The 21,936-nt window shown below is 33.3% G+C and overlaps 1 protein-coding gene and 1 non-coding gene across 4 annotated transcripts in view; one reads left to right on the forward strand and one right to left on the reverse strand.

The window, feature by feature from the left end:
• The window catches only part of LOC130636487 (uncharacterized), a 64,708-nt gene extending 43,070 nt beyond the window's left edge, over nucleotides 1–21,638 (forward strand). For 2 of the 3 annotated variants that reach the window (XM_057446223.1, XM_057446225.1), the window contains 34 exons: nucleotides 277–482; nucleotides 728–994; nucleotides 1,170–1,338; nucleotides 1,851–1,970; nucleotides 2,722–2,796; nucleotides 3,343–3,585; nucleotides 4,367–4,572; nucleotides 4,850–5,016; nucleotides 5,540–5,690; nucleotides 6,191–6,347; nucleotides 6,483–6,515; nucleotides 7,011–7,082; nucleotides 7,192–7,366; nucleotides 7,840–7,906; nucleotides 8,526–8,693; nucleotides 9,130–9,244; nucleotides 10,843–10,968; nucleotides 11,094–11,614; nucleotides 12,340–12,485; nucleotides 13,242–13,603; nucleotides 14,369–14,639; nucleotides 15,217–15,304; nucleotides 15,549–15,658; nucleotides 16,273–16,715; nucleotides 17,587–17,770; nucleotides 18,423–18,589; nucleotides 18,663–18,893; nucleotides 19,177–19,424; nucleotides 19,623–19,830; nucleotides 19,912–20,113; nucleotides 20,336–20,514; nucleotides 20,590–20,747; nucleotides 21,022–21,124; nucleotides 21,212–21,638. In XM_057446223.1, the coding sequence (XP_057302206.1) occupies nucleotides 277–482; nucleotides 728–994; nucleotides 1,170–1,338; nucleotides 1,851–1,970; nucleotides 2,722–2,796; nucleotides 3,343–3,585; nucleotides 4,367–4,572; nucleotides 4,850–5,016; nucleotides 5,540–5,690; nucleotides 6,191–6,347; nucleotides 6,483–6,515; nucleotides 7,011–7,082; nucleotides 7,192–7,366; nucleotides 7,840–7,906; nucleotides 8,526–8,693; nucleotides 9,130–9,244; nucleotides 10,843–10,968; nucleotides 11,094–11,614; nucleotides 12,340–12,485; nucleotides 13,242–13,603; nucleotides 14,369–14,639; nucleotides 15,217–15,304; nucleotides 15,549–15,658; nucleotides 16,273–16,715; nucleotides 17,587–17,770; nucleotides 18,423–18,589; nucleotides 18,663–18,893; nucleotides 19,177–19,424; nucleotides 19,623–19,830; nucleotides 19,912–20,113; nucleotides 20,336–20,514; nucleotides 20,590–20,747; nucleotides 21,022–21,124; nucleotides 21,212–21,307 (6,234 nt within the window). In that variant the 3' untranslated portion in view covers nucleotides 21,308–21,638. The remainder of the gene's footprint in view (nucleotides 1–276; nucleotides 483–727; nucleotides 995–1,169; nucleotides 1,339–1,850; nucleotides 1,971–2,721; nucleotides 2,797–3,342; nucleotides 3,586–4,366; nucleotides 4,573–4,849; nucleotides 5,017–5,539; nucleotides 5,691–6,190; nucleotides 6,348–6,482; nucleotides 6,516–7,010; nucleotides 7,083–7,191; nucleotides 7,367–7,839; nucleotides 7,907–8,525; nucleotides 8,694–9,129; nucleotides 9,245–10,842; nucleotides 10,969–11,093; nucleotides 11,615–12,339; nucleotides 12,486–13,241; nucleotides 13,604–14,368; nucleotides 14,640–15,216; nucleotides 15,305–15,548; nucleotides 15,659–16,272; nucleotides 16,716–17,586; nucleotides 17,771–18,422; nucleotides 18,590–18,662; nucleotides 18,894–19,176; nucleotides 19,425–19,622; nucleotides 19,831–19,911; nucleotides 20,114–20,335; nucleotides 20,515–20,589; nucleotides 20,748–21,021; nucleotides 21,125–21,211) is intronic. The other variant, XM_057446224.1, reaches the window with a different exon arrangement.
• Nucleotides 9,680–9,752, reverse strand: Trnar-ucg (transfer RNA arginine (anticodon UCG)). The gene has a single exon. It is a non-coding gene; the product is annotated as a tRNA-Arg (tRNA).
• Nucleotides 21,639–21,936: the final 298 nt, after the last annotated feature.

The raw sequence follows: 21,936 nt of genomic DNA on the forward strand, positions 1-21,936 counted from the left end.
CTTAACGTAACCTTAGCTTTGTTTACCTGTTTTACTTTGTTTGATTAATTTTTCTATTTTTTTATCTTATCTTTTTGCTGTTTTTTATCACCTAGCGTTATGATTGTGTTACATGTGACTTAACTTGTAATGTTTCCTTTTTTATGAAAAAACACCCTGCGTTTCCCCTTTTTTAACCATTAGTAATGCTGACATCTGGGGAAAGAATTTTGATGAATGTATTGTTTTTTATTTTGTTACTGTAACAACGTTACAATGTTACCATTCACCTTATAGGAAGACATTGCCAGTAATATTCCAGCATGTGAGTTAATTTATCAGTTAATCAGACACAGTGGTGCGTACAACCCTTCTAAGAAACAATGGCAACAGCTAGATGGTATTAGCTTCATAATAACATACAACCATCAAAGAGGAGGTTACTATCCCTCTGTTACAAGATTGATAACTAACATTCCCAGTATATGGATGCCATATCCCAGGTATGGTTTGATATGTAGTTTTGTTTTCATTGTATGCATTTTCTTCTACCTGAACATTTTGATTTGAGCATTCGTTGCAGTTTGTAATGAGCTAATATTACAAACTGCGGTAAGTGTGACATCAGTAAGTAGAGCGTTGTCAATTTTCAAGAGTTTTCGTCTTTTTTTTGTACAAAAATCCATTTTGTTGTTGTTATATAGCACGAAATGCAGCTAAATATTTTACTTTTTTTAAATGTATATAGTTCTGAAGAGAGAGAAAAGATGTTCGTCTCTTTGTTGTCCTTGCATTTCATTGGTACTGACGATCAACAGTTACTCATCTCCAGAGACGAATCATTAAAGAGTGATATGAGGAAGCAAAAGGAACGTGCAACGATTTTACAGGAGTTGTTGACAAACATAGTTCGATGTACTGTTGAGTTGCAAGACAAAATGAAAGAAATGTTCTTACCTGTTCCAGAACGCTTCCATTATGTTTTTAACATAAAGGCGCTGACAAAAATTTTCAAGTAAGTTGTGGATTGAACCCTTAAAGCAAATCTTTGAAGTTTTAAAATACCGTAATACATTGTTTCAATATATTTTGTAGAACGTAACCTAACTTTACTTAGGTGTTTAAAACTGCTACTTAATAAGAAATACAAATGTTTTTAGAACATTTAAAGTTATATTTTTTCTCCTTAGGTCTGTGTGTGTTTGTGTTCCAGCTGACTCTAGCAGTGACATCATTCTAAAGGGGTGGTATCATGAGTTATATTGGACATACTTTCAATCTTCTAATGCTGATGTGGACCGTGAAAGGTGGTCAAAGAATTTTAGGATTGTTTTGCAAAAAAAAATGAATCAGCAACAGGTATGATTTCTGTCACATCTACAACATTTCAAAATGTTTTTATAAATTAGCTAAGTTAACACGCAGCTGTTGAATTTATAAAAAAAGGAATGCATAATTGTTTTTTAGAATTTCCACCTAAGATATTTCTACAGAGCTTCACAATATTTCAAAAATATTGGATTGCTGCAACCGATTTACTATTTTTTTAATTTTTTTGGGACACGCCTCATAGTGTTACTTTACAAAAGTTTTTAACTTGTATTTATACTATACTGGGGAGTAATTCACCAGGGCGGGAGGCTTTTCGTCAGGGGCAATTTGCGTGAAAGCGTTTGGTTTTTATTTTATTCTAAAGTAAAAGTTCAAATTATTTTTATTGTCTCCTAACAGAAATTAAACCCAACCAAAAGAATTACATTATCTAACTAATACCAAATGATTTGTTAGCAGAAATTTAGGTTTACTGCAAGAAAATGTAGAATGTAAAACGCCTTAATTTACTTTCAATTTTTTATATTTATTATTTACAGATGGATGTCATCGGAAGTGTTATTCCAATATTCACCAACCTGAGTATTGCTGAAAATGCTGACAGACAATCTACTAACATATCACGAGGGCAGTGGCATTGTCATTATCATATACCAAAGGTAGTTAAATGACTGTTACTGTATTTATAACATTCATAGGCTATTTATGTAAACCTCACTTTTTCATATATTTCACTTGTTGTTGTTGTAGAAAATTACTAATGGAAGTGTCCTGCATGCTCTTGAGAAACACCGTGTCATAAATTACATTGTAACATTGTATTGTCAACTCTTCATAGAGATTTCACACAGTGCCTTATAAGTTGTGAAGGGTGTCTTCTAAAAAAATGTCCTTGAATAAAGTGTCTTGCAGATTTCTTATGAAAATAAAAGAAAGGTGTTATCAGGGCTCAAAGATCCTTAATAGTATTGAGTTCGTGCTTTCAGTAAACTTTATATGTTCACTTTGTCAAAACTTTGTTTTTAATGCAGTATTTGAAATGTATTAGTTTGTTTTTGATTTATTTTGTTTTTTCTTGGTAAAAAAAAAAAAATGATATTAAATGACAAAAAACAGAAATTTGGGCTGTCACTATCATGTCATGCTTTTTGGGCCAATTTAAACTATGCACAAATTGGTGACATTGATACAAATGATATAGATGTCAGAAAGTCAAATTGTAATGTCAATATTATATGTTTGTTCATCTCATATTTTTTGTGTAAAACAATGTAGTATTTATTGTTGCGCAGGTCTTGTCTGAACTTTTTTAAATAAAATAAGTCGCATATGCTTGTCTCACATGCTTGGCAATGAACTGCGATTGAACTACAAGGAAATTTAGCATCTGAATTATTTTTTTACACATAGCTTCAACAATTTCTAAACACCAACATCATGGAATTCAACAAAGATAATGAAAAGATCAAACTCCATTATTATGAGGTATGCATGTTCTAACCAAAATAAGCTGGATTATCTCAATCGTGTTGTTTTCATGAGTTTCTTAAGGAAAGAAATACATGCGAAAGAAAGACATTTTAAATAAGAAATGCAGAATAAAAATTTTCCTCGAACTGCCATTGCAGACACTCTCAACCATATTTTTGGTTTGATTTACACTCTGTAACTGTAAGTCTGTATTGTTAAAATTACGTAAGACAACAGCTATTGAGAAGAACCAATTCACCTCTCTTTTATCCCACACTGCTTAAAAATTTTTCGCATTATTTGAGTTCCGCTTCGAATACTTTTATTTAATTAAATACTACCCTTCATAATATTATTTCTTACTTCAGTGCTAATATTCCTGTGCAGAACTGTAAAAATTGAAAAGATAGCAGGACTAATGGAGATTCAATTAATTTTTTTATAATACTGATAAATCTAAATGCCTGGAAAAATTCCATAGCAGCAATGGAATTTTTCCAGTGATAAGTTGTACCCATTTTACTTCCTGCATCTACTGCAACTGACTTTTCACTGTTTTAGGAAACTACCAGATTGATATTTCGATTACTTCAACTCATCCAGTCACCATTTTCTGTCGGTCACGCCCTGATTGTCAGCGAAGGATTTTCTGGTCTCGTACCTGTTGTTATGAAACAAGTATGTCAGTTGGGAGTGAATGAACTTGTCACTATTAATGCATCAGATATTGTGTATGATGAGAAGTATTCACTGGATCGATTTAAAGACGACATGGCTCGAGTGTTCATTAACTGTGGTGTTAAAGTAAGTGTTGTTTAGCCTTGTACCGTGTTTTCATGTGCATTTTGCTTCATCTGTAAAATACCGACTTGTGATGTTTCGTGGTATACTGTTTATAGCTAGCTGGTACAATTTTGTTAAGGAAGGTATGCTTAGAATAACAATTTTGAGTTTAAAATCAACCTTATTTTTTTTTAATCTCGTCAAAGGAATTTTTCAGATAACATTATTTGACTTGCTTTATTTTATTCTTTTGTAAGCGTTCATAGTAAATATATAGTTCTATATAATTACTAGAAAAAAAAACTACTTCAATGACATACGCTGATAATAGTATGTTAGAAATCCTCTTCAAAATTGACATGAGCAAGGGAAAAGTTTTTCTTACACAACAGTACTCTCGTTGGCCGTCCGCACAAGGATAAAAGTTAAAGGGTCATATTTTGGTTAGTTAGAAGGACCCATCATTGTGGCGTCACACTCTCCTGAACAAATTTTTGAAAGATCACTTTTTTAGCAAGCCAAAATTGAACTTTCCCTCCACGTTTCACGTAACTTTTAAAGCTACCTAAATTGTTTGTTTTTAAGCATTTGAGTTATTACTTTAATTTTCAATAAAAATTTGAAAAAGTATTTCTTTTTGACAAATTTTATGACAATATTGATGATAATCTAATTTGACTTTTGAATTTTAAAAGTCTTTAAAATTCGCCAACAATATGTTTCTGTTTTAAATGCAATGTTAATTATATATTATGTTAATTATTTCTTAATATTTAAATTCATTCCGTTTCTTATTTTCTAGAACAGCAAGATAACTCTTCTTATCACTGAACTGGACATGTTCGAAGATGCTGTGATCGCTATAGTGGAAGAATTTCTTCAGTTGGGAACATTGTTCCATATCTTCAAAGATGACGAGAAGAGGATTATAGTTAATGCTGTTCGAACGTCAGGAGAGGAAAAGAAAGCCAAGTTAAATACAACTGAAGTATGGGATGTGTTTATGCAGTAAGTCTATGTTTGTACGAGGAGGTCTTTTTGGTTTTAGTAAGATTTTGATTATGCAATAATAATTTCGTACTTTTAGCCAAATTCTGAGTATATTCCAAACACATGCTTTAATGCAAAAGCATTTTTTCTAAAGATTAATTGCGTGTGAGAGAATCCTACAGGGCGCTTTCAAAGTCCATAGGGCGTGCTAGTAACCTGTAGGGTGTTCTGAAAACCAAGAGGGTTTTAAGCTTTACATCTACGAAACACTTACTAAAAATGACTTGATTTGTAGAAATGTGCGAAGAAACCTGCATGTTGTGCTTTCCCTGTCATCAATGGGTGAAAAATTTCAAAAAATGGCATATCAACACCCCACCTTGGTGTCATGTATGTCGGTAATCTGTGTGAAGCATTGGTCCAAGCAAGAACTTGTTTGCTGTGCACGTTTTCTTATGAAAGGTATGTGATGCGACGCCTTGTTGTTATTTTGGTCCATGAGGTTGCTGTGTCCACCCATTTGTGTAATGAAAATAAAGGGGCAATAGATAACCCAAAGTTCCCAAGCTAGTTAAACCCGTGAATCCTTTGCAACAGAGGTTTCAAATAAATGTTTTATTTTGACTTCTTTTGTAAGAAAAACTCCCACACAAATTATTGCGTCTACTAAATACTGTTGTGGAGTTAAAAGACTGACATAAATATTTTGTGACGTGTTTTTATGTGTTGATAGTTCGATTTAAGTGACTTAGATTTAGACCAGAGAAAGATTTGGATTCTGTATGCTATGAGAAAAGGAAACCACGTTGGAAATTTAACAGTAATTCTTTTGTGGAAACTTGGTCCTTCCAAATTGCTTCCACTTTTTCTTGTTCATTAATAAATCAGAATGGGTAAAAATTGATGATATTACACCAATCACACAATCCTGACTATTTAATAAAAGTTGAACAACTGATCAAAAAATCTACCATCTTTCTTTCAGATTTCTCAGCCTTAAGTGAAGCTGAGCAAGACAACTTATCGCATTTATTTGCATCATTGCACACAGCTTTACAACATGCCGATTCTGATGTCAGATTGTCTGGAACGTATGGAAATATCACCAACAAGAACTTTGAACTTATGATAGAAAGGTGATTTTTGTTGCTTCTTTTCACTGCTGTGGTCACATGACTATTGTTGTTTATTTAGTTTTCATATTGGTGTGTGCATATTTTTTGTGTTCTCAAACACGAATAGGTTACATACTCGTACTTTGCACGTATATTTTATTAACTTGCTAGGAAACCGTGGCTTTCAAATTTTAGTCTTAACCTTCTTTATTTTGGTTTCTGAGTAAAGTAAGATTCTACACACAAATTTTATTGGCTTTTATCATAAGGGATTTAAAGGTTTTCGAAAATAACCTGCGAGGACTGCGCTCAATTGGTACTGATTTGTAATTGCAATTTTGAACTGTCCTGCAAACACCTTGAAAAATAGATTTCTTATTTTAAAGCACTAAAGTGTCCAGTTTAAAAATTATTGAGTTCTCCTGGTCTTTGTATCAATTACTGCATATAACAGAAAGCGTGCTAAGAGGCTTACAAAACTGTTTTTCTGTGACCATTTTACATGGCATTCCTCTTATTAGGTTTTGTTTACACTATGGCAAAAGAAAGAAAGAGTTAGAAGAAAAGAAAGCTGATCTAAAGCAAGTATTGAACACTTCCCAATCATCCATGAATAGCATTGCTCAACTAAAAAAGAAGCTTGAACACGAAAAACATGTTTTTGAACAAAAGCAGAAGGTAGCCAATTTTGCTGACATTTCTTTATGTTTTTCACTTGTTTTTTAGTTTTGTTTTTATTATCATACAGTGATATGTTTAATGATTTACGACGTTCACTCAGCGTTAGCTTCTCTATGTTTGATTGTATTTTAGGGGAACAATACCTTGCTTACCCAGATTGGTCAGGTAAGATTTCACTTGTATTATAACTCTTTGCAACATTCTCATGGCTTTCGACACAGCAAGACAAGAAGGAGGGGCTTATTTTTGTGACGCAAAAGGCCTACTCTGCACTTCAAATTTTAAAATCCACGTTCTAAAATAAACTCGTGTTAAGTAAGTCGTGTTAAGTAACTTTGACGTGTTTATATTACAATTTCTCCAGTCTTGTCACTTTAATAGTTTTAATAGTCAAAAAAGTGAAAAAAATGTACTTCCTTTTCTTTTTCTTTTTCACAAGTTTTGACAGCAGTATAAATGAAAATATTGACAATAACACACATCATAGCATACATAATTTATTCCTTTTAACCATTGAGAGTTGAGTATATAATGATACCTAATTATTTAAAAAAGTGGAGGGTCATGACCCCGTCCCTCATCCTCAGTGCAAACAGCTCTGATGTCCTATGGTTGGTTTTTCCCTTTGTTTCTAACTACTATTGAATTACTTTACCTTAGGATCGAGCAATAACTGAAGAGCAGGTTCGTTTGGTGGAGAAGACAAAACAAAAAATTAGAAAATTGGAAAATGTAATAACTCCAATGTCTTGTTTGTTCTTACCACGCTAAATCACCCAGAGAAGTTTATTACTCAGAACATGTTTTCTACTCGTTAACATTGGACGTTGCTATTTTTTAGCTTGTGCCAACATATGAAGAATCCCACAAACGTGCAGTGTTTAAAGCTGCTGCAGTTGTGAAGGAGACCAAGAATGTTCTCGCTCAACTCGATGACAAGGGGTTGTCGGATCTGCGGTCGTTGCAAACACCCGATAGCGAGTTAGAAGACTTGCTTGCTGCCGTCATTATCATCGGTGAGAGGAATAAGAATTTCTTACGGTTGCCAAATACTACTCGTATTTGGTTTCGTAAGAGCTAGGGAAATACTGAACGTTTTCGTGGAACAGAAAAAGTTAAAAAGAAGGTCTCATTTTGTAGTACTTAAAACACAGTAATGTAAGAGAGTAAAATCAACATCAAATATCACTTCTGGAGTTTCGTATTTCAAACTTTTTACAATGGCCGTTAAAGTGAAGATAAGTGAATTATGTCTAATGTAATTTGTGATCTATGTTTTATTGACAAAAAAAGTCAAGCTAAGTCAAACAAAGGAAATTATGTGCGCCGGAAATCAGTGGAATTGTAGAGTTTTAAATGTGATTTTTTTGCAGAAAACTGGATAGCGCACTCCTTTTTTTCTTATTTTTATTCTTCCCTCCAAACTAAACTCACAACTTTTACAATCTTGATGAAGTCACGCTAATGTTTTTATTTTACTCTTCTTCAGTAAAATCACCAACAAGCGACTTAACATGGAATCGTGGTGCAAAGAGGATCATGGCGAACTTGGAACGGTTAGTGTGTATTTATTGTTGTTGTTGTGGTGATCATTGGTGTTGCTTTTTGTTAGTGGTGTGGTGGTGTTAGTTTTCGTCGTGGTTGTCGTCTTCGTCGTGGTTGTCGTCTTCTTCCTGGTTGTCGTCTTTGTCGTGGTTGTCGTTGCTTTTTGTTATTGTCGTCGGCATTTTTGTCGTTGTTTTTTGTCGTCTTCAGTGTTGTCCTTGTTTTAAAGGTTGTAGCAACAGAATCTAGGGCCCATTATTTCTTTGCTAGATGATGAGTTTTTTTAATGCTTTTCTTTAAATTTTTCGAAGTTAAAAAGAAGCCCTTTTATGAGACAAAGAGCGTCTTATAAAAGTGAGCATATTTCTATCTAAAACATGGCGAACAACATTTTTTTACCTCGTAGTGTATCAACCTCGGCGTAGTAGTCGATAAATCTGAGAAATTTTTTTTAGTCTTAGAATTATTTCACGCCAAAAATCCACGTTCATCAAATATAAAAGTAATAAAAATAAAATTATTTTTATTAAGGGCTCTTGTTAGTAATGCGGGCAGGGTTTAAAAGAGTGGACCTTTAATCAAATGATTATAAAATGGATTTTTATATTTCACCCTTCTATCTAAATGTAGCTTTAAAGAAGAAATCTCTGTGTTTGATGAAAGCGAGCTTCCTGAATCGACGTTAGAAGTACTACGAACATATATCAACAGACCTCACTTTGCTTCTGGTTATTTGGAAAATAAAACACACAATTCAGTCGTTGGTTCGCTTGTGTCTTACGTACATGGTGTCGTGAGGTAAATTTAATATAAAACTTTGAAATGTGTGAACTATTTGCTTTAAATGTGACGAGGAAAGGGTATTTTTAATTTCTGAACAACAGCAAGAACTATGCGAGAACTATGGAACTATCACAATACTAGGTCTATGTCTGGCCCTTTTGTAATAACTGGCTGGTAATGGCGTAATCTGTTTATTATTGCAAGGTCTCCGGTTTCATCCTAATCCGGCGCACTTTGTATTGTTTATGTTCAGTCTCTAATTGTTCCGGTCGTGTAGCTATTAAACAAGTTGCATTGACATATTGCGACAGGGAAGGACAATTATAAACCTTTAAAAAATTGAGAAGTAAAAAGAGAGGGCGGTGTCATAAATGAATATTTTGAGACCTACCGGGTGTCTTTCTTTTAGCTGTACTTTTTTTTTAGGTTTCAGTTTTAAACTTTATTTTAGGTATAATTACATCATGCAGTCGCGCGTCAAACCTCTTCATGCGAAAGTCATCGAAACTGCAGAACGATTAGCGGAAGTAAAGATGAAAATATCAACTATGGAAGAAAAACGAAAAGTAAGATATGTCTCTTAATTTAGTTCAAAACATTTTGGTCTTTGTTTCGCACGGATGTATGTATGTTTACCTATGTCGATTTGACCGTATATTTCTTTTAAAATGACGTCACAGGGATAGTACTGACTTAGGCCGGCTTTTAATAAGTACAGTACAAAGGCAGGTGAAATTTTTTTACCCCCCTTAATGTGTGTTTATACACCTCAGGAATATTAGGGCGTGTGCATGTGGGAGCACACATATTTTTGTTTGGTAGCTTATTCGAGCAAAAATCAGCAAGTGGTGAAGTCCTGAACGCGACAAATAAACAGTGAAATATTCCACCGCTATGAACTGCTTTTACTTTCCTGCCAATCGAATCTTTCGAAGTAAAATCTGAACATACAAATCCCTTATGCTTTTGGATCCGTATCTAAAAAAAAAACAAAAAAAACTTGACCACGATGGGACTCGAACCCACAATCTTCCGATTCGAAGTCGGACGCCTTATCCGTTGGGCCACGCGGCCGTAAAATGAACTGTGTAATTATTGGTAAACATAATTACGTATCATTATTTCGTAATAAATATAAGCTAGTTTCCACAGCTACAATATTGTACATTTTACAAGAAGGATATAAATTGTTCGCACGTTAGTTTTTATAGTGCTTATAACTTCACAGAAAAAAAGACGTACCCGTGTTCTTTTTAAAGAAACCATTGAATTCTCTAGCACTGGTAGTTTCTTTCTAATTTTTTGGCAATTTTAGTACTGAAAGTTTCATCTTTACATATATCGAATGAGATTGGCATCGATTTCCCTCTACGTTATTTAATCACTAATTAATTTAATATTTCATGGAAATTGCTTTTATTAGTTTCGTAATTAATTGAAGCCTAAGAAATCCAGGAATAAAAGTTTCTTATTTTATTCTAGTTCCTAATAAACAAGTTTTTTTTTAAAAAAGTACGTGAACACGCTTTTTTAAGAGAATATCAAAATTCTGACCAATAAACAATAGACGGATATTCTTATAAAGTATGTTCTTATAAAAGAAAAGGCGTGCATTGAATGCTGTAAAATGGATTTAATAAGAATCTGCCACCAGTTTCTTCAAATCAAATTAATTTGATTAAATAATGTGCTTTGAAGTCACAATAATATTGTACGTCGTGGTTACATCTGTACAATATCTTGAACAAATGTTGTACAATTGTGTGAAATATATATAAAAGTGGAAAGTACCCATAACGTGATGAAAATATTACCAAACGAAAATTATTTTTATAACATCAGCTCCAAAAATCACGCCTTGTACGATCTTCATGCTCGCAAAATTAAAAGAGAATTGATGTGATATCGATAAAAAAAAGTTAATTACACTTTATTTTGAATCTTATTTTTGCTCTGAGCATTAAGTACCTTATATTTTTAGCCTACCATATTTCTTTAAGCCTCTTGTTTCTTAAACTCGTGTTTCTTAAAAAAGAACATGTAGTAGCAGTTTTGTGAATATATGTTTAGTTTGCCAAAAATACACAATAAATTTCAAAGATGTCATCCAATAAGAACAACCCATCCATAAGTCGCATATTAACGAACTCTCTTCTAATGTTAGGATTTAAACAAACGTTTGAAAACACTGGCTGCGAAGTACGAAGAAGCTTCAGTTGAGAAATGCAAACAACGTGACAATGTGGAGAACTTGACGGAATTGTTAGAGAAAGCAGTACAATTTCAGCTGGTTAGTCTCTTTGTTGAGATAAAGTAGTAATGATACACATGTGCATAGTCTGGAGTTTCTAAGTTGTCACTAAACCGCAGTCACGTGAATTCTCTCTTACTTATATATGTTTTTTATTTTCTCAGGTTGTTAAGGATTTGATAGCCAACTGGGAATCTCTTCTCGCCTGCATTGAAAACGAAGAAGTCTTGTTACCAAGCAACGTCGTTCTGGCTGCTGCGTTCAGTGTTTACATGCCTCCGTACAAACTCAGCTTTCGTAAACATATGCTGATGAATGTATGGCCTAAATGTTTGGCTGAGCAAGGCATGAATGCTTTTAGGGGCTCTAAAAGCGACATATCTTTTTTACTGGTTGTGTCTTCGTTTGGAAGTAATACAGAAAAGGAAGAAAGTAGCGACTCTTCTGCGCATGACTCGTATCAAAATCACTTGTTCGTATTGGTCAGATATTTGATTGGAGAAGAACTCTCTCGTCATTGGTTAACAATGAACTTGAACGTGGATGACATTGAGAATTTGGCTATGATAAAGTCTCCAATTCAACAGGCGTTGCTTGTCACCGACCCCTTAAATCGTTTTAGTGGATTGATTTCACATATTAAACATGAGACACAAGATGTTGTGGAATTGGATATGCAGCAAAGGTATTTTTTTCGCTTAGAGAATAAAGATATATTTTCAGGTCATGAAATTAGTTTTTGAGGCGATGGTCAACGGTTATTACAATTCCAGTGTGACCCTTTTATAAATCTTGATATCCGTTCTAAAGATTTTATGTGGTTGCTTAAGAATGAAGAGGTATTTTATCATAATTAAGTATTAATAAGTGTCACCGTTTTTAAATTGAAATTTGTGCGTATCCTATTATTTACTGGTCAACTACATCTACAGAAGAGATTTTAATTAACGTTATCTGTAAACTCGTGTAAGATTTCTTATTTTTTGAGTATAAGCTGCCCTTGTTTCTAGAAGTTTTAAAGATTTAGTTTTAGTACTCGGTTCCTTATAAACGGGTTTAATGCAAAAAAAGTCAATGGAACTGAAGTAAAAACATCATTTTGAAAAATAGCTGGTAACTTTACACTAAATTCTTTCTTCTAAATTTGCAGTATCTAGAAAATTTAACCATTGAATTTCACCACATCGGCTTAAAACGTTTGTTTAAAGTATCAACTCTATGCGGTTAACAGGTAAAAAAACCTCTCAAATCTCCTTAACAGCCGCATAGAAAATTAATAGTTATTAATTTTTTTAACTTAAATACAGCATGGCGACCTTTACCGCGTTTTTATCACCCTTACTACATTAAAGCTGACTGTCTAATTTACGTTGCATTAGAGAACACATGACGAAATTATGTTTTTTTTAGAGACAACACGTTTATTCAAAGCATTGAGAAAGCTGTACACTCAGGCTCGTTGCTGGTGATCAGAAATCTAGATGACAGAATAGATCATTTGTTTCACTCTTTGATATACTCACTTTGTGAGATTCAGAACGGTAAGGTTCTCTACTGTGAGTGGGTTGCTCTTTTGTTTATTGTGAAAGTTTGCAAAATAAAACCATGTTCACATGTGCAAGAATAAAAACATTAGTTTCCACAACTTAGGTTGCGTTAAACCTTCTATCTTCCAAGTTTGAACACAGTGCTATATTTAAAACAGACCTCCCTGGACTGTAATTACCAATTAGCTAACGAAATCCGACTAGCTAAAACTAGCATAGTTATCTGAATCAAATTTAACAACAAATAAATAATTGTGAAAGTATCATGATATGAGTCTGTTTTGTTGTTGATTTTTGTTTGTTTATGTCTGTTGAAGTGAAAAATGATTGCCACTTCTCTTGCTGTCTTTATCGGCCAAATCTAAGAACAATGAAAGATAAGTTTCAGTTTACTTACAAAGATAATTTACTTTTACGTTAGTCTTTTAATTTTTATTTTATTTTTTTCTTCTGTTTTTATTATTTTGGACAATGAAATAACCTATGTCCGTGCGACCGTCCAACCGTTACCAGTTTTTATCAGAATTGAATCATTAGTTTTTTCTGACACCAAGATAAAAAAATAACAATTAATTGACCTTTAAATGGAGAATTTTTTTCCGGCCCAATAATGGCAAATTGCTTGGTCAAATTGAGTCAAAACGGTTCAAGAATACGGATTCTCGAACTTTTCTGAGGATTGGATTATTTTTTTTCTGATGTTTTAAATCCAGGTAGGTCGATTAAAGTTCCGGCTTATTGTTGTTACTTTTTTTGTCTTTGAAGGTAAAAACAGTGTCAAGTTCAACGGACATCGACTTGAACAGCATCCAAACTTTAAATTAATTTTAATCTCACGTTTATCATCTCCAAATATTCCTGTTGAGTTTGCGTCATTATGTACTTGTGTTAACTTTGCACCAAATCAAGATAGTGTGCAGAACGAATTGAAATGGAGAACTTACTCCTTCTTGCGTCCAGAGTTGATTTCGTGTAAACAAGAGCTTTATTATAACGCTTGTGTATGTATGAAACGTATACATCACATTGATGAAGCAATGTTAAAAGTGATCAAAGGAGAAACAGATTTGCAACAACTGTGGACCAGCAATTCAAGTTTAGATGAGCTATCAAAACAAAGAAAAACGGTAATTTTTTCTTGCACACTCCTGCACCATTGTAGGAGTGTGTGGGGATATTATGACTATGTAAACACGTGAACATAATTCTACTGATGATTCAAAGTTAGGAGAGCAACGCTAAGATAGATTAAGCCAGCTGTTATCTTGTTTTTACAGTAGTAATTTTCCTGTTATTAATTTCAAATTTGGTTTACTAGTTCTGTCTTCTAATGTTATGTACTTTCAAAACATCTGTGTACATAACTGTTAAACCGTGGACAGATAGCCTACCTTTAACCGCTTACTGTTTTGGCGCCAAAAACTTACGTTGCAATATTCACAAATGAGCCATGCTAGTAAATTTGTCCAGTTAATTCGTCTTAAAGAGTATTCTTCAATATCTTATAGATAAGAACTTCCAAAACTTTGTGACCCATTTGTTCGCCGAATGTGTTGCCGATTATTCTAACCGACTTTGTAAACGTTTTCCTGACCGACTCTTTTACCGATTTTTTCTTAACCGACTTTTTTACTAATATTTTTCGACCGACTTCGTTACCGATTATATTTAATACTAACTGTTTCTTCCCTGCTATTTGCGATCATAATAAACTCAGAAAAAGGTCTTTTATTCAGCTTTTATTAACCGATAAAAAAGAAGTTTTGTCCCCTCTACTACTCATTTCGTCAGCGTCTAAAGCGACCAAATTTTGTGCTACTGACGAATTTTTTTATTTCTTTTAAGGTTTTTTTCTCTTGATGATAAGATCTGACATTACATTCTCTGTTTAGTATTCCGCTAAATTACAAGAGGTTGACAACCAGTTCATTCAGTTGATACAGTATTTTAAAATCAACGATCACACAACAAAACAATGCACCGTACTTTTTAAAATCATGCATAATATGAAGGCAGTACAACCCCACTATCGTTTCTCTTGCGAACACTTTTTCAAGATGTTTAATCACTTCTTTCGAAAGTATTATGAAAGAATTTCACGTGAAGAGAGAATCTATCAGCCCAATGATTCTGTTATGATTAGAATAGAAGAAATGAAAGATGGTAAGTCTACCACTCTGTATTTATTGTCAAAATCTTTCGCGCACAGTAAAGTTCGTGATTTCGCTTTTTTAATATTAAATTGCGAAATTAAATTTACACAAAATTCTAACATCGAACCATTAAGTAAAAAAAGCAGATTTTTACACATGCACAAATGTTTGAAAGCGTTTGACATTGAAGTAGCACCTCACAGGGATGGCGGCTGTGAGTGCGGGGGTCAATAATTTGGTAAAACATTATTTTTCTACATTTGTGTTTCAAAATTGCTTTAAAAAATCATTTAAGAGTTATTGCTTTGCCAATAGCAAACGTGGCATATGGTATTACTGCATACTCTAAAACAACTGATTTTTGCAGATATAACATTGTCTCATTCGCATACTCCCTCTGAATGAACATTTTAAACTCAGTTGATCTGCATGACTAACAAAGCTTGCATTATTACTTCTGTCTCTTAAACAACTTAGTTTTTACTGATATCGCCTACTTCGCGCAGTCCTCAATCTGTTAGTCTCTTTCGTATAATCGCTCTTAATAAGCTGTTTGAACGAGTTTGATCTGTGTATATTTTTTTCAGTACAACCACCTTTACATGACATCACTGAAGAAGAAGTTACCACTGCAATGAAGACCTTTTATCGTATGTTTCTCAGATTAATGAAAAGGTATACAATGTTTCTGTCTTGTGCAAAATCTCTATTTAATATGAAAGTTGATTTAATATTAAAGAAAGTATATTGGAGCAGGGATGTAATAGGTGACGCATTGTGGTGGAAGTGTTGCGCAATGTGAACAGTTTTTTCTTCATTAAGAGAGGCTGCTAAATCAAGCACGTACGTTAATGAAACGGTTGATTGTCGTACCACTCTCCTGTTTCTAGTAATATTTACATTTTTTGAATCATTGCAGGTCATTGTCACCAATTGATTATGAAGTATTTTCACTGGTGTACATGCTGTGTAATGAATTATATGACAGCGCTGAAATGGATTCTGAATTTATTCGAATTTTGTTTGAAGGTAAGTCTTTATCGTTTGTTTTGTTTTTTTGTTCGTTTGTTTTTATGTCGTGTTGTGTTATTCTTCTTTGCTTGTTCGTTTGCTCGTTCGTTCGTTCGTTCGTTCGTTCGTTCGTTCGTTCGTTCGTTCGTTCGTTCGTTCGTTCGTTCGTTCGTTTGTTTGCTTTCTCTAATTTCCTCATCAAACTTTGTCTAGGCTTTTTTATCTATTGGCAAAATTTTATCAATTCATGTTTTTCCATTATTATTATTTTTGTTAATTTTATTCATTTGGTTCTCTTTAATGGTTATTTTATCTTGCTTCCGCTGCGCAAGAAGCTGCAAATCGATCGAGTATTCTTTCCTTTTTTATTTTTTCATTAATTATCTAAATCTTGTTAGTTTTAGCAGTCATTGAAAACTGCATATTGGAGATACTGTATTTTCTCTAATAAGCGCCGGAGGCATATTTAAGAATTACAAGATTTAGACTAGTTAAAAAATTTGTATTAGAAAAAAATGGAAAGTTCTGTCTGGATTTGAAAGGGGCGTTTATTAGAAGAGGGCACTTATAGAGAAACTACGGTTTTGCTTTTTGCTGAAGATCGTCTGTACTTCTCATTGCATGTTCTTTAGATGTGAAAATTAATCGAACGAAACATAACGAAGACATTATCAAACCTGATTGGTTACCTCAGGATCGTTTCAACCATTTCTTGAACATGGTGCAAGAGTACCCAGCACTTGAGAAGGTGAAAAGCGTTCTGGAGACGCAACCAAGCCTTCTGAAGTACTGGTACGACAAACCGTTACCTGAGAAATCATTACCACCGCAACCAACTGGTGCAGCATCTTCAGATCCGCAACATCTACGCTTTTTGATTGTGAAGGCCTTACGTCCTGATCGTTTGTATTATGCCTTGAAGTCGTTTGTCTCAGAATGTTGTAGTGAAGTCTTGTCGATGCAAAATGATGACGTCAGTGAGATATTGAAGTCTTTGGAGGGTTGTAGACCTGTGTTGGTATTGCAAGACACAAATCATGCTTGTGCAGTAGATGTTATAAAAAAGTTTTCAAAAGTTAGTATTTTTTCGTACCATTCTTATTTTTACTTATAGAGGAGTTTTTTTTTACACGGAATAATATAGATGCTCCTTGAGTTTCCCTATATTAGCCTTATTTAAATGGTGCTTGAACTTCTTGCACTTGTGACAAACGTTTTTTAACCTAACTTAAGGACAAAAACTTTTGCGGGGAAAAACTATCGGGATTTGAAAGTGAACAGAAATTTGATTTTTGCGACATAAATTTTTGCGATTTTATTAACTTTTTTGGACTTTTTTTTTTCTTCAATAATTATGACCACCCCTGGATTTTTTGTATGGAATTTTTACCGTATTAATAGGTGCGGGTTTACATCGAAAAAAATGACCTTGGAAACGTTATTTTTTTTTAATAAAATGATATTGCGATTTCATGCAAAACCGCAATGATTTATGTTCGCAGTAATTTATGCTACAATAATTTATGTTTGCAGCAATTTATGCCACAATAATATATGTTTGCAGTAATTTATGTTACAATAATTTATGTTCGCAGTAATTTATGCCACAATAATATATGTTTGCAGTAATTTATGCTACAATAATTTATTTTCGCAGTAATTTATGCCACAATAATTTATGTTCGCAGTAATTTATGCCACAATAATTTATGTTCGCGCCAATTTGCAATTGATGATAACCCTAATGGTCCACCTGGAATAAATCATTTACAATACGAAATTGTCACAATTGTTTTGTTTTTAATATTTTTTTTTTTTACTATTTTGGACATCGGGCTAATGGAACTCTCAATAAATAGAAAAAAAAAAACAATTTATGCTCAAAATTATTGAGGGCACTAAAATCATGGCAATTATGCTAATTATGTACACTTAACATTAACTAGGGTCAAAGCGTCCAGGTTCATTGTGTTCGAGTGAGTTCAGAGTTCGATGAAGTAATAGATGATGTTTTAACCTCCATTGTTCAAAACGATGAACACCTCATCATCGAAAATATGCATTTAGCTACTAGAGAAGTAGTACAGAAAATCTGCAAACGTTTGATGCGGCTTCAAATGCAACAGCAATGTATGTGATTTTTTATATTTTTTTTATTAAAAGCCTTATAACTAATTCATGTGCGTACTGAAATGTACAGAGAAATACGACGACTATATAGCTATCCTTCTTTTTTCAGTTCTGAGGGGACATTAATGTCCTATTTTATAAACATGCTGAGATTCCTTAAACATTAGGCATATCAAAAACCTATTTTGAGGCTAGATAAATTAAAAATTGAATGTTTTCATAAAATAAATTAATGATATTTTTTTTGTACAGAACAAACATGAAAAGAGAAATGTTAAAAAAAATGTCTCTTTTTAAAACAAAATGGATCTGGCATATGAGAAATGTTTGCTACCTTATCATTCTTTTCAATAAACTACATTATGCAAGTTATATGTGAAAAACGAAAAAAAGAATGAATGACAAAAAAATATTTAGCAATGAAAATAGTCATAAAAATAGATAAATGCTTATAGAGTAAGTGAAAATTGTAGTAACTTCTTTTTTGCAATTTCAAAATCAAAAGATGCCGAATTTGTATGTTTTGTTCCTGTGGTAGAAAATAATTATGATGTCCTTAATACGACCCTTTTCCCATAAATCAGTGCAAGAACAATAAGGGATACTTCTTTTTTAAGGCCAGTACCTAATATCTCGATATTTCATGTTTAAGCTTCTTCTTGGCGTGTTTTCTTTGTGACTGATAATTGCGAGAATTTGGACGAGCCGAATCTGCGTTTTTGTCATGTCCTGTCATTATCCGCCATTTTGAATAAAAGCACGGACGATGATCTCACGTGGAGTTTGATCTTGCAGAATAACGTTTTTCACTCTTTACAGGTAACACAGTAACTTCCTAATGATTTACATTTTTCATTATAATCACACTTTAAAGAATTGCAATATTATCCAGGTGATAAGAAATGGTGTTTCGTCAATACTTCAAAATAAATCTCTCCAAATGAGAACTTTGATCTTCTGCATATGTGTTTTTCATGCCTACATCAAATCGTATTACGACACCTGTGCTATCATCACCTGCGATCAAGTGCTACGAGATGCAATCCAGTTCATTCTTACTGAAACAGAAACGAAGAAAATTGACAATGTTTTGGTGCATGACATTCTACGAATGATATGTGAGGTATGTTACACGTGTAAGAACCTGCCAATCAAAATGTTATAAGCTAATCAATAGCGAATTAAAAGTATCAAAAAACAAAACGTCTTCAAGGCGCAAGCCAAAGGGAAACACATCGCAAAGAGAAATTGGCAGTATCCGTTAATCTTCATTTTTATTCGTTAATCTTTATTTTTATCCGTTAATCTTCATTTTTATCCGTTAATCTTCATTTTTAATCTTCATTTTTATCCGTTAATCTTCATTTTTAATCTTCATTTTTATCTGTTAATCTTCATTTTTTTAGAATATTTATGTGGCAACAACAATTTCTTCCAACAGTTTAAAACTCGTCGCTATGGATATTGTATACAAACCAACAATCTCTCACAAATCTGTCATATGTGTCGGTGACGTGTCCATTCCTGTTCCTCCTGCTAATGTTGCGACAGAGAACTATGCACAGTGGATAAAAGATAAGTTTGATAGTATGAAAAAAAGTCGTGAATATTCTGGTACAAAGTCTGCTTATTTAAGAGGTGTAAACACAAAAAGGTTAGTCTTTCGTATTTTGCTGGTGGTGGGGGTGGTGGGCGGCAGTGGGTGGTGGCGGTGGCGGTGTTACTGCTGTTTGTTCATGTTTTTTTATGTGATTTTTTTGTTTGTAAGCCTGTTGGTATTTTCTTTATATCCAACGGTTTTTCGTCATTGATAATTTTTTTCCTCATTTTTTGATTTCGTCATGTGTTTTAGATCGGCAAACTTTCTGAGAAAAGCACAAAATGTGATGCGTGCTATTAGTAACGAAAACAAACAAAATATTGAACCATATGAACTTAACGTGACATTGTTACATGAAAACATCAGAATATGTATGGAACACATGCCGAAATTGATTGAGTTGAAGAAACCTGACCCTGAAGATGGCCAGATTAAACTTATTTCGGTGATTTTTGCCAAGGTATGTGTCGATGTCTTTCAATTTCTCAAAGGAGATTAATAATGATAGCCGTAATTAATAATAAACAATATATTTTTCTAGGAGTGTCAAATCTTTAATGAAAACCTCTTGATGATTCGCAAATGTTTGTTTTCACTGGAAAATAACATCTGCGGAGGTGTGGTTGCTATTCCCGATGTATATCGCAAAGAAGCTAAAGCATTATCGAATAAACATGTTCCTCCGCAGTGGATACGCAGTGATATTGAAAAAAATGATTACCCAATAAGTGATTGGCTACAAGGTAGGAATGAAGAGTCTCACAGATCCGTTAATCTTAAATTGCGATTATAAAGTAACTTTATTTTTACCCTGCGCTAGTGTTAGAGGACAGGGTGACGTAATACGCAAAAGACTGCTTTCAGCCTTATTTCGTGATATACCCTTCGTGCTTAAACAGACTTCAACTGCTTATACCTGTATTGTGTATGTGTTTGTTCAATAAGTAACCATTTTGTTTTTGCAGAGCTGGCTCTCACTTCATCTCATCTCTCGGAAGTTTGCAGCAATATCAAAGCTTATTTCACGACCAAGCAAAACATATACAAAATAAAACCGATAAATTTTAGCTGTCTCTCAGATGCAAATTTAATATTTACATTAATGAAGCACATAAAAGCGACCGAATTATCGTCTGCGAATGAGGTTTGGGTTTTCTCTTTTTCTTTGAGAAACCATTTGGACGAATGATTTATCGATTTTAAAAATTTTCCTGTCTAGATATTTTTGGATTGTTGTCTTGCTCATCCAAATGGTGCGCAGCCTATCAGTTTAGAATATGTTGAACCTTCCACTGTTGTTATGGCGACAGACAGCCTTTACCTGCAAGGTGCTTCGATCGTCACTCAGGACTCTGCATATATTTTGGATGAATACAGGTAAAACATAAGAATTTTTTTGTCAATTTTCAGAAGCTTGGGGAAAAATAATTTGTCAGGGAATAAAATACTTTGAAGAAATTACTCTTTGGGGGAAACTTTTGCAAAAATATAACTTTGGTCACTTTTTACCAAAACAATTTTTAGATTTTTTTCTCCAGATTTTTGTTTAGTAATAAGGTGGTTAAACTCTTTTTAAGAGAATCCATAATGTTGACAGATAATTTTTCGTACAATTTTCTTTTTTACGCTTTCTCGACATCTTTCTACGCAGAAACACCGTTGAAGATATACAGAAAATGCCGCTCGTGTACATCTGGCCTGTCAATAAACGAAGTGATAAACTAGTTTACGATTGCCCCGTTTATACTGACAAGGTAATTTTAATTGACGGAATCTATATTATCGGGAGCATTACGGCCCTTTTATCAAAGCAAAACCTTATTTACTATTATTTTTTTTAGTCGCGTAAAAAGTTCATTATTCGTCTTCCAATTGCTGTGAAGAAAATACCCAGTGAATGGTTGTATTCTAATCCATGTCTGTTGTTAAAACCATGAGTTTTTTAAATCTGTTTTAAAATTGTTCAGACATGTTTGTTAGACAAGGAACGATATACGCCTTTCCTAGTGTGGTTGATGTTCAAAACGCCCAAAAGGGCGTAACCATAGTTCTTTTACTTTTTGTTGTTTGCTTACTAGAGAACGTGATCCGCCCAGTAGAAATTATTAAGAATTGTAAACGCGGAATTATAAGGAAAGGTATATTTCTCTTTCTGTTGTGTAACCATAATTCGATATATTGTTAATAGAGTTCAAGAATGTATTTTTATATTATATATATATTTTCAGTTGAAAGATCTAATGTATTCTTATTAAATATTTCTGCTTAAACAAGTTGTAAAAAATGAAACTAATCAAGTTAAATATATATTTTTTTTATCGCAAGATTAGGTACCTTGTCAGGGAGTAAAGAGAATTGAGATATTAGTTCCTACCGAATAAATAAAAATTAATACTAACGAAAAATGCAATATGTTTAATTTTTTGCTTTCTTCAGGGCGTGTAATTTTGTCACAGTTTGAATGTTCGTAGATTTTTTTATTTATTAATTATTTCGCACGTTTAGCAAACTTAGCAAACAAATAGTTGGTCACGTTAATTTTTTTTCTTTTTGCGGTAATTTTCTA

This window comes from Hydractinia symbiolongicarpus, chromosome 3, assembly GCF_029227915.1.
Source record: "Hydractinia symbiolongicarpus strain clone_291-10 chromosome 3, HSymV2.1, whole genome shotgun sequence".
In the NCBI taxonomy this organism is placed as follows: Eukaryota; Metazoa; Cnidaria; class Hydrozoa; order Anthoathecata; family Hydractiniidae; genus Hydractinia; species Hydractinia symbiolongicarpus.